This window comes from Nomascus leucogenys, chromosome 14, assembly GCF_006542625.1.
Source record: "Nomascus leucogenys isolate Asia chromosome 14, Asia_NLE_v1, whole genome shotgun sequence".
Taxonomy (NCBI): Eukaryota; Metazoa; Chordata; class Mammalia; order Primates; family Hylobatidae; genus Nomascus; species Nomascus leucogenys.
In genome coordinates, this window is record NC_044394.1 from 56090919 (window position 1) to 56108842 (window position 17924).

At 39.9% G+C, this 17924-nt stretch overlaps 1 protein-coding gene across 10 annotated transcripts in view; it reads right to left on the reverse strand.

Annotated features, from left to right (window-relative positions):
- The window catches only part of BPTF (bromodomain PHD finger transcription factor), a 158799-nt gene that overhangs the window by 114447 nt on the left and 26428 nt on the right, over positions 1-17924 (reverse strand). For all 10 annotated transcript variants that reach the window (XM_030827051.1, XM_030827056.1, XM_030827052.1 and 7 more), the window contains exons 2-3: positions 15068-15890; positions 2865-3088 (exon numbers count right to left, since the gene is read on the reverse strand). In XM_030827051.1, coding sequence (XP_030682911.1) covers positions 2865-3088; positions 15068-15890 — 1047 coding nt within the window. The remainder of the gene's footprint in view (positions 1-2864; positions 3089-15067; positions 15891-17924) is intronic.

The window sequence follows — 17924 nt, forward strand, 5'->3', positions numbered from 1 at the left end:
CAGTTGGTTATTCAGAGGAAGAAGAATTTAAGTATCTCACACAGTTTTTGCATGGTGCTTTACTTAATTCTCCAATATGTAGTGTTCTATCACATGATAATTCATAATGAAATTTATCAATTCCCCTATATTAACATTTTTAGGTTTTTACATTCCCCCAAATCACACCACTTAACACTTGATTGTCCATTCCTGTTTTGACTTTGTTTTTTATTTATGATTATACTGTGTATATAATTTAATACACAGAAAATTTTTTTTAGTTTTTTCTATTTTTATTTTTTATTCTGGAAAATATTTTAATTCAACGTACTTTATAAAATCCTATCTCACATTGCCTTTTAGAGGACTGAAGATGGTTCTCTGTTGTTGTACTGAAACACAGGATAGCAAAAAGGGATTTGTCTATTTTAATGCCATGATTCATAAAAGGAAATTAAGGGGGTAAGTAAGCTGGCTGAAATTAATAAAATTTCCTATGATTTGATCTATATGGAGGGGAGAGTAAGACAGAGATTGTGTTACTGCAATTACTTATCCCCCAAAGACTTCTGAACACTAAAACTTTTCTAATAAAAAAATTACACATTTTTCTAAACAGATCTAATAGAGAAATACTTCCAACTACCAAATATGAATAAATATAATTCATGGTAACTAAGAATGCTTTTTTCTGAAGACAAAGTATATTTGTGCCCAACAGTACTTACATGTGAGAGCCTATCATTCTCCAAAAATATGCATGAATTCACAGGAATATTGATGTAGAATATGTGAGAACAAGCTTAGATACAGCTATCTGGGTATCTTTATTAAATATAAACATTCTATTTTTAAGCAAATGGAGAATGGGGAAAATTAATAGGATTATATGTATAGCAGATAATGTATGCAGAAGAGCAGAACTCAGAACCAGGCACTTAAAAGTGTACTTGCAGAATCTTACCTAATAATTTTATCTAAGTTAAAACTTAAAAGGCACTACAGTCGGCCCTCTGTGGCCAAAGGTTCTGCATCCTTGGATTCAACCAACCTCAAATTGAAAACACAGTATTGTCAGGATGCAGAACCCTTAGATATGGAATGCCAACTTTTCATATCAGCGGGTTCCACAGGGCTGACTGCAGGACTTGGGCATCCACGAATTTTGCTATCTGCAGAGGGTTCTGGAAGCAATCCCTGAGAATACTGAGGGATGGCTATATTAGAAAACACAGGTGATATTTATTAAACATGCACAGAATACATCTGGCAGGACAAAAAAACATATAGCAATAATGATTGCCTCCGGAGAAAGGAAGGTCAGATTGGAGATTATGAAGGAGAGAGATTCATTTTTCACAGCATACCCTTTATACTATTTAAACTTTTGAGATATATATGTATTTATAACTTAAAAAAATAAAGAGTTGAGTAACAAAATAAATAAGGTAACACTGAATTATAACCTAATAAATATCCAATTATAACCCAGTAAGTATAAAATATCCATGAATGTATACTCATAGAAATAAATGCCTGAAAAAATAAACAAATCTCCTGTGCAGAAAAATTCCAAATAATTTATGTAGATACTGCCCCTTCAAGAAGGTAGAACATAACTCCTCACCCGCTAAGTGTGGCTGTTTATAGTGACTTACTTCCAGAAAGTACAGTATTGGGGGTTTGAGAGGATGAGGGAGGATGTGGAGAAACCTGACAAACACTGCCTCCCCCAGGGACCAAGGTTAACATCATCAGTGATAAGTCACGAGGACAGCATGCACTCTTGATAAGAAGATGAGAATTGCACTTCACTTCTGTGGTCTTCCTCCCCAAAATGCATAAACCTAGGCTAACCATGAGAAAAACCCATAATGAGGGCTTTCTACAAAATACCTAACCACTACTCCTCCCAACTGTCAAGGCCATCAAAAACAAGGGAAGTCTGAGAAACCGACAATCTAGAGGAAAACATGATGACTAAATATCATGTGGTACAGGATCATGAGGCAGAAAGAGGACATCAGGTAAAAACTAAGGAAATTTGAATGAAGTATGGACTTGAGTTAGTAACAGTGTATCAATACTGGTCCATTAGTTGTAACAAATATCTCACACTAATCTAAGACGTTAATAACAGGGGCAACCAAGTGCAGGATATATGAAAACCCTCTACTATCTTTGCAACTTTTGTATAAATCTAAAAATACTCTAAAATTTAAAGTTGTTTTTTTTAAAAGGCAAAAAGTTCAAAAAGAATATTATTTCTTAAAATTAAAAACTGGAATGCCAAAAAAGTTTCATAGATACTTGAATTAAAGAAAGAAACTAACATTTTGGGGAATATCAGTAATGACCCAAGGCAGAAATAAAACACTAAAATGTATACCATCCCTAATTTATGGTGGAATGAACAAGGTTCTCTTGGGAAAATGAAATATGGAGAACTAAAGTAAAATATACACACAATCATGCACTGCACAATGTTTCGGTCCACCAGGAACCACATATGTGATGGTTATCCCATGAGATTACACGTATTACCTTTTAAAATGTTTAGATATGGTTAGATACACAAATACCTGCCATTGTGCTACAAATGCTTATGGGATTCAGTACAGTCACATGATGTACAGGTTTGCAGCCTAGCAGCAATAGGCTATGCCGTATAACCTAGGTGTATGGTTTGTGTAAGTGTACTCTATGATGCTCATACAATGATGACATTGCCAAATGACACATTTTTCAGAATGTATCCCCATCATTAAGCAATGCATGACTGTACTTGAAAATTTTAACCTATTTTCGAATTTTGCAGTGATTTCATATCAACAGTTTAGCTCAGACTTAACAAAAATAAAATGAGAAAATGCCCCTCTCACCATTAGCTGCCGCCAGAAAGGATTTGTTACTGCCCCGAGCCTTATTGGTCAGGTCTTCAGTTATGTCCATGTGTCGGTGGATTTCTTCACGCATTTCTTCTAGAATTTTGCAGAGTTCTGCTTCCCAATAATCTTTGTCTAGACAGTCAATTAATTCTGCAAGTTGGACCTTTGTGCTGTAGTACCAAATCTTCTTTTCATTTTCATTTTCTGTATCTTCTTCTCTGTTTAAAAATGGAGGGAAATATTTTATATGTTAGACATAATGCCACTTATCTGACAGTTCATCTACCCAGTGAAAACTTAAAACAAAGCTTATGCACTAAAACTCAATATAGGCGCTCACAAGAAAACCCTGCAGGTCTCACTCAAACTTCATTTACTCTGAGAAATGATACCTAAAAAACATGACACAAAGAACAATGACCTCAAAATTCAGAACTGCGTGAGAGTACTTTGTGGAAGCCAGTTTCAGCTACATCTCAATCCACTTTAAGATCATCAATGTAACCATATGATGAGAAGAATGTATTTAGAATTATTTTAGAATAAAATAAATTTATTTTAGACACAGGGTCTCACTCTGTCGCCCAGGCTAGAGTGCAGTGGCACCATCGTGGCTCACTGCATACTCAGACTCCTAGGCTCAAGCCATTCTCCTGCCTCAGCCTCCCAAGTAGTTAGGACTACAGACATGTGCCACGATACCCAGCTAACTTTATAATATAGTTTAGAAATATTTCTAACAAAATGGTGTAAATGCTTTGCTAAGTTCCAGTTTTTGAAGGAGTTATCTCAAATACTATCTCATCCTTCTTCTTTACTTCTGGACAATCGAAGCCCAAACTGGAGAGAAGAAGAGCTTCCTCTCCTGCCTAAAACTCTCCTAAGGTTCCATTCACTTTTAATGGAGTTAAAGACTTCAACAGAGATGGTCACTAACTTAAACAGGCAAATTAATGTCTAGGACTAGACATAGAGGAACACATATAATGGTATTTCTGTCCCCACTCAAAAGGAATTCAAGAGTATGTGTGAGGCACTCAATGAGAGTGAGCCTGATTTTCCTGTTTACTCAATGGCAAACTGAGGGAACTGAAAGAACTGGGCTTTAGGAGAGATTTGGCTTTAAATACACTCATTTGCTTATAAGATATGTGGACGTGGACAAGACACAACCTCTCTGAGTCTCTAAGCCATTCTATTTACCTCAATTGTAAAATGAAGATATAATAAAACCTGCCTGCAGGCCACTATAAGACTTAAAGGTATAATGACAAGGCATCTACCACAGCGCCTGGGCACATCAGTGATCAATAAATGTTAAATATTATTATTAAGGTAATAAATGAATAAAAATTTAGCAGCATTCCAGGAATAAGTCATTCAGTAATTCTGAAGAAAGAAGGCCTATATTAAATCATAGATAAATAAAAGGATACAGGTGGAGTACCCTTAATCTGAAAATCTGAAATCCAAAATGCTCCACGATCCAAAAGTTTTTGAGTGCCAACATGCCATACAAAGGAAATGCTCATTGGAGCGTTTCAGATATTCAGATTAGGAATGATCAACTGGCCAGGCGCAGTGGCTCACACCTGTAATCCCAGCACTTTGGGAGGCCGAGGCGGGCGGATCACGAGGTCAGGAGATCGAGACCATCCTGGTTAACACGGTGAAACCCGGTCTCTACTAAAAATACAAAAAAAATTAGCCGGGCATGGTGGCAGGCACCTGTAGTCCCAGCTACTCCGGAGGCTGAGGCAGGAGAATAGTGTGAACCCGGGAGGCGGAGCCTACAGTGAGCCGAGTTCGCGCCACTTCACTCTCCAGCCTGGGCGACAGAGCGAGACTCTGTCTCAAAAACAAACAAAAAAATAAATAAATAAGGAATGATCAACTGGTAAGTATAATGCAAATATTCCAAAGCCCATAATACTTCTGATCCAAAGCATTTTAGATAAGGGATACTCAACCTATCCAGTATTCACTGACCTAACATTTTTCTTCTTGAAGCCACAGAAAGATAAATTCATTAAAGCATAAAGTAGCAAAACAGTGAATACCTGCTAATCCATTCAAAGAAAAGTTGGGGGTTTTTTTGGTCTGTTTTATTTAACTTTTTTCTTTTCCTTTTTTTTTTTTGTGACGGAGTCTCACTCTGTTGCCCAGGCTGGAATGCAGTGGCGCAATCTTGGCTCACCACAACCTCCACCTCCCGGGTTCAAGCGATTCTCCTGCCTCAGCTTCCTGAGTAGCTGGGACTACAGGCGCATGCCACCATGCCCGGCTAATTTTTGTAGTTTTAGTAGAGACGGGGTTTCACTATGTTGGCCAGGCTGGTCTCGAACTCCTGACCTCGCGATCCACCTGCCTCACCCTCCGAAAGTGCTAGGATTAGAAGTGTGAGCCACCGCAGCCAGCCTTTTTTTTGGAGACAGAGTCTCGCTCTGTCATCCAGGCTGGAGTGCAGTGGCACAATCTTGGCTCACTGCAACCTCTGCCTCCTGGGTTCAAGCACTTCTCATGCCTCAGCCTCTGAAGAAGCTGGGATTTACAGGCACACACCACCACGCCCACCAAATTTTTTTATTTTTAGTAGAGAAAGGGTTTCGCCATGTTGGCCAGGCTAGTCTTGAACGTCTGGCCTCAAGCAGTCCGCCCGCCTCGGCCTCGGCCTCCCGAAGTGCTGGGATTACAGGCATGAGCCACCGCACTGGGCTTAAAAGTTGTTTTTTTATACTTAGTTACTGGCCTATATACAGTTTATATAATCGAAATTATTTGTCCTCATTGTAAAAGTGACAACAGCTTTGCGTATAAATATACATTATGTATGTATATTTGGTTTTGGAGTTATAATGTGGTTCTGTAGAAGCTCTGATTCTTACAAGGCCTACCATGTTCCTCAGGCTCACCCAAACTGGCCAGGCTTCCTTGAAGTTACCACTCGGCACACATTCTCAAGGACTCATAGGGTGGGCAAAGAGAAGACAGACTGGCAAGAAAAGGTTTGCTAAAAATATAATTAAGAGCAAACATATATATTATATGTCTACATTTTAAAGCTTCTTTGACTTTTACCTAGGCTAGCTAAGTAGAAGGTTAATGACTCACAGTAAGTTTCAAGTTTCGTTTCTAAACAAACCCATAGAAATGAAGAGTAAAGAACACTAGTGAAATGAGTTGAATAATGTCCCCAAAGTTCATGTCCACCTGCAACCTCAGGATGTGATCTTATTTGGAAATAGGGTCTTTGCAGATGTAATTAGTTAAGGATCTTGAGATAAAAATCATCCTGGATTTAGGGTGGCCCCTAAGTCAAATGACTGGTATCCTTAGAAAAAGAGAGGACCCAAGGTGACACATAGAAAAGAAGGTAATGGGCCGGGCGTGGTGGCTCACGCCTGTAATCCCAGAACTTTGGGAGGCCAACGCGGGCAGATCAGAAGGTCAGGAGATGGAGACCATCCTGGCTAACACAGTGAAACCGTCTCTACTAAAAATACAAAAAATTGGCCGGGAATGGTGGCATGCACCTGTAGTCCCAGCTACTTGGGAGGCTGAGGCAGGAAAATCGCTTGAACCTGGGAGGTGGAGGTTGCAGTGAGCCGAGATCGTGCCACTGCACTCCTGCCTGGACGACAGAGACTCTGTGTCTCAAAAAAAAGAAAAGAAGGTAGCATAGAGGCAGAAACTGGAGTGATGTGTCTGTTTGTAAACCAAGAAATGCTAAGGACTGCCAGAAGCTAGGAGACAGGCATGGAACAGATTGTCTTTGAGAGTCTCCAGAAAAACCAACCCTGCTGACTCATGGTTTCAGACTTCTGGCCTCCAGGACTGTGAGACAATAAATTCATATTTTTTCAAGCCACCCCATTTGTGCTACTTTGTTATGGTGGCCCTAGGAAACTCCCAACTTTTGGTATGGTAAGTGGGGTGCTGTTGTTAACATACTCAAAAATGTGAAAGTGGTTTTGGAATTGGGTAATGGGAAGAGGCTGGAAGAACTGTCAGGTGCTTGATAGAAAAACCTAGGCTGTCTTGAGAAGATGGTGACAGGGAGATTGGAATTATGCTGCCAGCAAGCCAAGGACACTTGGGGTGCTAGAAGCTAGAAAAGGCCAAAAAAAAAAAAAAAAAGCAAGGATTTTTTTTCCTAGAGCCTGCAGAGGGAGCACGGCCCTGCTGACACCTTTGAGTTTAGACTTCTATTCTCCAAAACTGTTAAATAATCAGTTTCTACTGTTTTAAACTACCCAGTTTTATAGTACTTTTTTTTTTTGTATACTACTTTGTTACAGCAGCCACAGGAAATTGATACAACTAGCAATTCAGCAATTAAAGACAAAAGCTAGGTCCTAAGCTCTTGGTCAAGCAGCCCAAGTAGTGCTTAGGAGCACACATTCTGGAGCCAGAATGCCTGGGTTCAAATCCCAATTCCTCCACTTAGTAGCTGTGTGATCTTTGATAAATTACTTAAAACTCTATGCCTCAGTCTCTCCATCTGAAAAATAGGGTGACGGTACATATCCTGGAAGATGCTGTTGTTAGAATTAATTAAAATATATAAAGTATTTAGAGTAGTACCAGCACTTCATGGGTATAATATACATAGTTGTCATCATTTTCCTCACCTTATGAAGTGTATAATATTTACCTTAAAACAAGTAACTAGGCCAGGCGCGGTGGCTCACACCTGTAATCCCAGCACTTTCAGAGGCCGAGGCAGGTGGATCACCTGAGGTCGGTAGTCCAAGACCAGCCTGGCCAACATGGTGAAACCCCATCTCTACTAAAAATACAAAAATTAGCCGGGTGTGGTGGCAGGCACCTGTAATCCCAGCTACTTGGGAGGCTGAGGCAGAAGAATCACTTGAACCTGGGAGGCGGAGGTTGCAGTGAACTGAGGTTGTGCCACTGCACTCCAGCCTGGGTGACAGAGTGAGACTTGTATCAAAAAACATAACAAAACAAAAACACTATTGGTAGGATGGGTGTTTTAAAAAGTAGTATTTCAGGATGCAAGAGAAAAAGGGGTTCAGGGAAAGAAAGGGGTGCAGGCAAAGAAAGCCCTAGGAAGTAGCATAAATAGGCTGAGACCTCAAGAATGAGCTAGTTAGCCAAGAGGTTTTTAGGTGCTTTGGTTTGCTTTTTATTTATGTTGTCTTCAGTGTTAGAAAGCAAGATAATTAAATGTACAAAGTTAGGGATCTGTGCTAAAGAGTCTGAAGTTTTGGTTAAGGGCAAAAGGAAGTAATTGTAATTAAAAGGTTTTTCAACTTAAGGAAAAGGAGACTTGATCAAAATGGCTGTTTTAAAAATCATCCAGCTATGGCTGGGCATGGTGGCTCACATCTGTAATCCCAGCACGTTTGGAGGCCGAGGTGGGCTGATCACCTGAGGTCAGGAGTTCAATATCAGCCTGGCCAACATGGTGAAACCCTGTCTCTACTAAAAATACAAAATTAGCCAGGTGTGGTGGCGGGCGCCTGCAATCCCACCTACTGGGGAGGCTAAGGTACGACAATCGCTTGAATCCAAGAGGCAGGGGGTTGCAGTGAGCCGAGACTAGGCCACTGCACTCTAGCCTGAGTGAGACTCCATCTCAAAAAAAAAAAGAAAATCTTGGAAGGTTGGGGTAGGGGGTTACATATAGACCACTTTAGGGGTGACTGACTAGTCTAATGAAGATGACACTGGCTTGTATCATGGAGGGACAGTGGGAATGGAGAGAAACTGATTCAATATTTATTTTAAAGGCATAACAAACAATAAAGGAAAAAGTTTATTCCCATATTTCTAGCTTGAGCAGCTGGTGGGACAGTAATCCCATTTACTAAGATGAGAACACTGGATGAAGAGTAGCTAATGGGGGGAAATGATGAGTTCGGTTTTAAACACGTTTGAGGTGCCTGCTTTGCGGACACATCCAGGAGTCTGCTGGACATACAGAACTGAACGTGGACAGAAGGAATTCAGGCACAGGAAGTCAGTAAGCTAGTATGTGGTTTGTACCTAGAATGGGGAGTAGAAAGCTGTATAGATTTAAAAGCATAGTTTAGTTCATTCGGAAAATGAATACAGATTTTTAAAATGCTGTTTAAAGGTGTGTGGTGGTCCATGCCTGTTGTAATCCTAGCGCTTTGGGAGGCCAAGGCTGGAGGATCGCTTGAGCCCAGGAGTTCGAGACCAGCCTGGCAACATAGTGAGACTCTGTCTCTACAAAAAAATACAATACAATGCTGTGTTCACGTAATTTTATTTAGAATGGAGAGTGACAGAAAAACATGCGAATCTAATCTGGTAATTTCTATTTTGGTAGGTCCTAATTTCAGAGCAAAGGATTGACAGGATAAAAGCAATAGTTAAGAAAGATTGGCCCACTTACATAATGAATGAAAACTGGCCTCTAAGTTATATGCTGAATATGTCTTGGCTTCTCAGATGGACTATAAATTCATGTATAAGAACCTTTTTTTATTATATGCTTCACTAATCTATACAAATAACATATTTTTAAGCACTTATTAAATAAAAGCAATCACGGAAAACTTAATTTCTATAAATTGGTAACATTACAATTAAAACCTCTGCGTACTATAAACTGCGTGAAAATTCTACATGGCTTTAAAACTATCATGAGGAGTCCACATATAATCTACCACAAAGGTACAGTTAAACTGAAATTATTTTAATCTCATTTTCATAAAAGATGTAAAATCTTTCAGATTTGTCAAAATTGTTGACACATATCACTATGTTTAAAGTTTCCTACTTGATTTTACATAGAAAAATACTCAAGATATCACAGCATGGAAAAAGATATCCTATTTGCCTGAAATCATCTTTAAAATCTGTGCACTTTATTATGCATCAAAAAAGGCAATTTGAATGACAACTATAGCTTTTAAAGCAAATAAACTGAAATGAACAGTTTTATTGACAAACATAACAAGTATTTTACTGTTCCACTAAGAAAAATAAAATACTTGATTTCCTCGACAATGTATCAAAAATTCACCCACAGGTATTTAAAAAGTCATCTGAGTCACCTGATTTCAAAGGTTTGCATTTATGTAACTATCAAATAGTACATATTTTGCTTCCCTGAATGTTGTTTCGTAGACTGATAGTGATATATTAGGAAACAGAACTTTTCTGAAATTGCCACTTAGTTTAGATTTTCTAAAAACGCCTTTATTTCAAATCTTTAAAGATTTCATAAATACTCACTGCAGATATAACAGAAACCATTACACTATCTTTCTCCCCAAGTTATAAGCACTGGTTTTAACAGCTAAAACAATGCAAGTTGCAGATTTCTCAAGAAGATGGTTTGAAAACTAGACTACAGTATAAAATAAGGTATTGAAAATACTCTTATAAAACACATTCTGAAAAAAATTCCAGGTTCTACCTCCTAAGAGCCACAGGGCCTTGGGCAAATCAAGGGTAAATTATTTAACCTCTTTGAGATTTAGTCTTTCATCTATAAGATGCAGACAAAAATGGTGCCTGCAAGGCAGGGCGTGGTGGCTCAGGCCTGTAACCCTATGATTTTGGGAGGCTGAAGTGGAAGGATTGCCTGAACCCAGGAGTTTGAGACCAGCCTGGCCAACACAGTGAGACCTCTTCAAAATAAAAAATAAAAAAATTAGCTGGGCATGGTGGCACATGCCTGTAGTCCCAGCTCCTAGGGGGGCTGAGGTGAGAGGATGGCCTGAGCCTAGGAGATTGAGGCTGCGGTGAGCCGTGATCATGCCACTGCACTCTAGCCTGGGTGACAGTGAGACCCTGTCTCCAAAAGTAATTAATTAATTAAAAATAAAATTAAAATTAAAAATATAGTACCTGCATTACTGGGCTGTTGGGAGGATTAATTTTAAAATACATAAAATGCTTAGGACACTGTGAGGCACACATGGAAGTGCTCAATAAATGTTGCTCTTGGCTGTTACTAACTTATCACAACTACTTCTATTTACAGGTCTCTGAAACTAAGACCTATACCACTGATTACTGTGTAATGAGCCTTAAAGATGTCAAGGTTTTTCTGTATGTGGACAAGACACCTTTGGTCTCTATCTGGCCAAAAAGGGCAGCACAGGGAAAGAAAGAGGCAGTGAGAGTGAATATCCAAAGGGTGAGGACAAGCAGCACAGGAAGGAAGGCACAGGAATGGGAGAATTGGAGCATGGACTAAATTTCACTTACTTCCTAATTTGTTCCCAGCCATCCTGATGACTATGAGCTCCTTTCAGGAGGGCACTTGAGATTGTGTGAACGTGACCTGCTAACTGCTGCATGTCTATACAGAGTACAAGCACCGGGCTCCCTGACAGGCAGCATGACTGAATTTCCACTTACAATGACAACACAGCAGTAAACTTTTTTTTTTTTTTTTTTTTTTGGAGACAGAGTCTCACTCCATCACCCAGGCTGGAGTACAGTGGCGCCATCTCAGCTCATTGCAACCTCCACCTCCTAGGTTCAAGCGATTCCTGTGCCTCAGCTTCCTGAGAGTAGTAAACTTTAAACTTTAAAAATGTGGTTACAGTTATTTCACCATTTGGAATGACCTTGCTGACAAAGGTTTCTGTGTTAACCACCTCAACAGCAAAATGTCAAAACAAAGACAAAAACAAAAAACGGCACAATGAATACCATGACTAGATGTTTGGGAGGTAAGGGAGCAAGAAAAGAAAAAAGTTACACATATTTTACACATATTTCTTAAAATATCTGATCCAAACCAAAAGATACAGAATATACATTTAAAACCTTATGTATTGTTTCTCATAGCAGTTTCTGGGTTAAGGTGACAGATTTCATTTTGTTCCCTCCTGAAACCTTCTTAAAACCATGCTAAAGAAATATTGTTAGGCTGGATGCAGCGGCTCACGCCTATAATCCCAGCACTTTGAGAGGCCGAGGAGGGCAGATAGCTCGAGCTCACAAGTTCGAGACCAGCCTGAGTAACATGGTGAAACCCTGTCTCTACAAAATATGCAAAAATTAGCCAGGCATGGTGGCACACACCTGTAGTCCCAGCTACTTGGTAGGCTGAAGCAGGAGGACTGCTTGAGCCCAGGAGGTTGAGACTGCAGTTAGCCGAGATAGTGCCACTGCACTCCAGAGCCTGGATGACAAAGGGAGATCTTGTCTTAAAAAAAAAAAAAAAAAAAAAAATTGCTGGCCAGGCACAGTGGCTCACACCTGTAATCCCAGCACTTTGGGAGGCTGAGGCAGGCAGATCACAAGGTCAGGAGATCAAGACCATCCTGGCTAACACGGTGAAACCCCGTCTCTACTAAAAATACAAAAAATTAGCCAGGCACGATGGCGGGCACCTGTAGTCCCAGCGACTCGGAGGCTGAGGCAGGAGAATGGTGTGAACCCGGGAGGCGGAGCTTGCAGTGAGCCAAGATTGTGCCATTGCACTCCAGCCTGGGCAACAGAGCAAGACGTCTCAAAAAAAAAAAAAAATTTGTTAAAGACAAACTCATAAGGATAAAGTAGGGGAGACATGATAACAAAAAAAAAAAATTCTGAAAGTAGATGAACAAGTGAGTACTGCCTCAGCAGACCCAAGAAAGCCTGATCTCAAACTAAAAAGAAAGGTGAAGTTGAGAACACAATCCTCAGGCTGGGCGCGGTGGCTCACGCCTGTAATCCCAGCACTTTGGGAGGCCGAGGCGGGCGGATCACAAGGTCAGGAGATCGAGACCACCCTGGCTAACACGGTGAAACCCTGTCTCTACTAAAAATACAAAAAAACTTGGCTGGGCGCGGTGGCGGGTGCCTGTAGTCTCAGCTACTCGGGAGGCTGAGACAGGAGAGTGGCCTGAACCCGGGAGGCGGAGCTTGCAGTGAACCCAGATAGCACCACTGCACTCCAGCCTGGGTGAAAGAGCAACACTCCACCTCAAAAAAAAAAAAAAAAAAGAGAGAGAATACAATCCTCAAAAAGCAATGATAACGAAGAGGGGTGTCTCTAGAATAGGGAACTGGCTGGAAGCTGTTTATGGAGCAGATTCCTAAACCATCTCTCTCCCCTCTTCAAGCTGCCAAAGGTCTAGTCTCTAGAGGAGGTAAACTGAGGCTCCCTGGACTGGGAGAAACCACGCTCAGTTGTGAACAAATGTACTGTACAGAAAACTGAGGATTTAAGTGACAATACACATAGTAAATGCTGTGTGCACAATAAATGAAGCTTTCTTCCACCACTCAGCCACCAGAATACCACCAGCAAGACCTTCATGCTTCAAGCAGGACACAGGAAAAGGCCCTTCCCTGCCATCGTTCCTCTAGAGCTTACTCTCGAGGACAGACCTCAAGATACTGACAAGAGGGATTTCCCCCAATAAAAGAGACAATGAAAATCATCCAATGGTTAAGTCAAAATTGATAAGGCCCACCCACTTGCCCAGAGCTTCCAACTGGCTACATAGTACCACAATGTTAAAGAGGAGCAGAAAATTAAGAATTAATAAACATCTGAATATGAAATAGAAAAACCAAAACAAAGAATAGGAAGAAGCAACTTAGAAGAAACAGACCATGCACAGAGGAGAGAAAAAAACCTGTCATTAATAGCCTCAGAAAGTTAAGACAAAATACTATATCCGAGACACAGAAACAGGATTTTACTATTTTTTTAAAGGAAGATTCTAAAAACAAAAGAGCTCTTAGATAGTAAAAATATGGTAGCAGAAAGGAAAAACTGGATAGTAGGGTTGGACGACCAAGATAAGGAAATCTTAAAAAACTGAACACATACACACAACCCAAAGAGAAAAAGAGACAAAGAGGAAAACTGGAGAGAAATGATAAGAAAGTCAGAAGACCAAAATAGGAAGTCCAACATTCAATAAAATCATAGCTCAAGATAAATACAAGACGGAAAAGAGGAAGTTGTCAAGAGAAGTTCTCAGAATCAAAGAAGACAATTGCCAGATTGAAAATGCCCACCAAAAATACCTCGTGGATGAAAGCAGCCCACACAAGGGCGTATCACTGTAAAACTGCAGAACACCATAGACAGTGAAGATTCTATAAGCTTCCAGCCACAAAGAATCAAGAATCATCGTGGATTCACACTTCTCGACAGTACACTGATAAAGTTTCTACTCTCCTTTCCATGCCCTGCTCTGACATTCATTTCATCCTACCAGATTTTTCCATTTGACCTAATTCTAAGAACTGGAAGACGGCTTTGAAGACTTCAGAAGCTGAAGACACAAAGTAGTCCATCCCTCTGACCATATATCTACAGGATGTCAGATACTCAGTCCACACTATAACCCTGCCTGATGCCCTGACTGAGGCAAACCCTGAGACTGTCTCCTGACCATGCCCACAGGCTTCCCAGAAGAGCTTCTCGAAAACCCTCGGGAACACCGAGGCCAGACTATGACCCTGAGTCTGTTGGGATCATCTCCTCCTGGGGGATTCCAACCAATGATGGCAGAGCTGACCTTTCCTTAGACAACTAGGTATTTTCTTGCTGTTCCATTTTACATACAGATACGGTAAAACCAAAAGAGAAGTAAAACAACCCTAACACCAAAGTTAGGGGTGGATGAGCTGAGCTAGGCTATAGGGGAACATAACCAAAAACAGGCCCACAGTGGTATTCCACCTAGAAACATTTTTTTTTTTTTTTGAGACAGAATCTGTCTCTGTCACCCAGGCTGGAATGCAGTGGTGTGATCTCAGCTCACTGCAGCCTCCGCCTCCCAGGTTCAAGCAATTCTCCTGTCTCAGCCTCCTGAGTAGCTGGGATTACAGGTGTGCGCCACCACACTTGGCTAAGTTTTGTATTTTCAGTAGAGGTGGGGTTTCACCATATTGGCCAGGCTGGTCTCAAACTCCCGACCTCAGGTGATCCACCCACCTTGGCCTCCCAAAGTGGTGGGATTACAGGCATTAGCTGCTGTGCCCAGTCCCAACTAGAAACATTCTATTTCCTATCCTAGGCATCAAAAACAACGGAATTTTGCTTCTTTCATATGTTTCCTTTACCTTCTTAAAAGCTGTTTTAATACACGTATTCCTTCAATTAAGAAATTATTTAACTGTATAACCATTAAGTTACAAAGGTTTATACCACATCAACAGCATAGCTCTGCTACATCAATCATGAAGGAAACTGGTTTAATTTTAAATGCATACAAAAAATTAAGACCAGATTTACTTACATTATGAGTCTTCGGTTCAAGAACCAGTATTTCCTCCGACTTCTATCATATCCGATAGGTTCATGTCGAATATATGGTTTATTTTTTTGGATTTCAGCAACACAGTCAGTCACACCAGGCACCTTGTGTGCTACACAGACTTCACACTGCCACTCGTCCTCTGGCACCTCCTCAAGAGGGGGCTTCACACATTCCAAATGGTATACTGCTGAACATGTCTCACAGCAAAGCAAATCCCCAAGTTTGTGACAAACCCTACAATGGTCATCATACTGTATCACCCCTTCAGACATCAATTCCTCTCGAGCAATATTTGTTGTAAGAAACTGATCGACTAAAAACTGTAGAACTTTGATCTTGTTCTCTACTGGTCCATATGGGTAGTCCTCTGCCTCTTGGTAAGGAAGAACGTGATGGTACTCCTTATCACTCTCGCAGTACACTCGCAGCACCTCTGGCCACGTCATCCCATCTATGAAATACAGTGTGGAATTAACACTATCTTTCAGATCAGCAGGTCCAAAGGTAGTATTGGAAGTGTCTTCTTCACGCAGAACTGCTTTCAAAAGCACAACGTGCATCTCTGCCATGAGTGTGCACTGCTCTTGGCTCACCAGAGCTGCACAAAAGTCCTCAAAGCGAAAAGGAGATAATCTCAAAACAGTGCCAAAGTTCCGCAGTACCTCGTAAATGGCAATGACATTCATTATATGCTCATTAGGCACCATTAAATCCTCAGAGGACTTGGGAAATTCAAGGGGTGGGATGTCTTTTTCTTCCAATATCGGAGAACGAGGCCGATGTACTCTTGGTTTTCGCCTACCTGTAAATAAAGACATGACATCATTACAAATCAATACATTACATCATTTCTACAAATTTCCTATTTGAATATATACCCCCTAAAATACATAAGTACATTTCTTTAATAATTGTCAAGTTAAAATAATACGAAGAAGCAATGATTCAGCTCTAATTTTTAAGTCTACAGAAAAGCTAAATGCAAAGTTTTCCCATTAGATTATAAACCAGAAGTAAAAAAATTATAAATTATAATCAGTTCTCAATTACCTAGAGGGATTAACAGGCTCACAGGTAATCATGATTAAAAAATAACGGTGTCAGAACAAGGATCTCTAAGGAAATAATAATAATAATAATAAATTAACTGCATTTGTGAATGATTTGACAAGAATATAAATGAGAAAAAACATTTACACATAAGATACACAGCACAAAGTAGGGGCAACAGATCTCACACTGTCAGCTGCAATACAGAAACGCCTGTCAACAACCAGACAGGAAGTTCCCAGTGTAGACCTCTCTTTCTCTCAGAAGTACCTCCTAAGCGGAGTTCCACAGTGAAGCATGGGCTCAAAGTGAAGACAGAAAGGAAGGAAGTGCAGAGGAGGAGAGAAGAGAAGAATTCCAATGCTAGGGGAAAAGAAAAGTGGCTTACCTAGGAAACAGACAACAGACTACATTTCTTAACAGTTAGTTAAACAACTTTTTAGATAACTGTTCCCCAATTATGAGATGTGATGTCCAGATACACATATGTAAGTATATAAATGTATCAATATAAATGAGAGTTTTGTTTTTAACAAACGTATCTATCTCATTTAATCACCTACAGCCATCACCTAGGCTAGAGTGCAGTGGTGTGACCTCGGCTCACTGCAACCTCCGCCTCCCAAGTTCAAGCGAGTCTCCTGCCTCAGCCTCCTGAGTAGCTGGGACTACAGGCAGGCACCACCACCCCCTAATCTTTGTATTTTTTAGTAGAGATGGGGTTTCACCATATTGGCTAGGCTGGTCTCAAACTCCTGACCTCAGGTGGTCCACCCACCTCGGCCTCCGAAAGTGCTAGGATTACAGGCGTGAGCCACTGCAACCAGCCCATTCTGATCTATTTTTGGGAGAGAATAAATTGGTTGAATTTTTAGAAGGCAATTTGGCAAAAATCTATCTGAATGTGTATCTCTTTGATCCTGCAATTCCACCTCCTGGAATTTATCCTACATACTCCCACATTCATTTAAGTACAAAATATTTAATTCAATATAGTTTACAAAAGCTGAAATTTTTGTGTGAGTTTTCTTTTTAATCTAAATATACATAAATAGTTAAATGAATTATGATGCATCTACAGAATGGAATCAAATTCAGTAGTGGTAAAATTCCTATGTGTTAAAATGAAACAATCTTTGAGATACAGTGTTAAGCAGAAGGAATGAACAGCTACAGAACAATGAATAGAATGTCATTTGAATAAATAAACTAAAAATAAAAAGAGGAGGGCAAGGGGATGGTGATAAAGTATATATATATCTAAGAGGTCATTTAAGAATCTTTTTAGAGTAGTTGCTTCTGGGGAGCGTTGGGGAACGGGAAAAGAAGACTAATTTCTTTTTACGTTTTTATACTTTAAAAAATAATTAATGCATGTATTTTCATTGTAAAATTTTAAAAGAAAAAATTGGACAGGTATCTATACAAACATATTAATACTCAAATCAATAAAATGATGCTGCCACTAATGACTACTCAGTCTTGTATAAATACAAAGTCGTTATACTAAATTCAAAGATTCAAGTTGATAGAATTGAACAGACTACAGTGTTTAAAGAGAGAACACATTAAATTAAACCACTTATGCCCCTCAACTGTCAATCATCAGTATTAGCAAGTCATTTCACTTATTCACAGAAGTGTATTTAGAATATGCCACTGAGCATTACACTCATTATCATTTTCAACACTAATCTGGTATCTCTCTACTGGTGAATTATATTAATTTGCCTGCATTAAAAAAAAAAGGACCCCAATCTCACTAGTTAGCAAGGAAAGGCAAAGT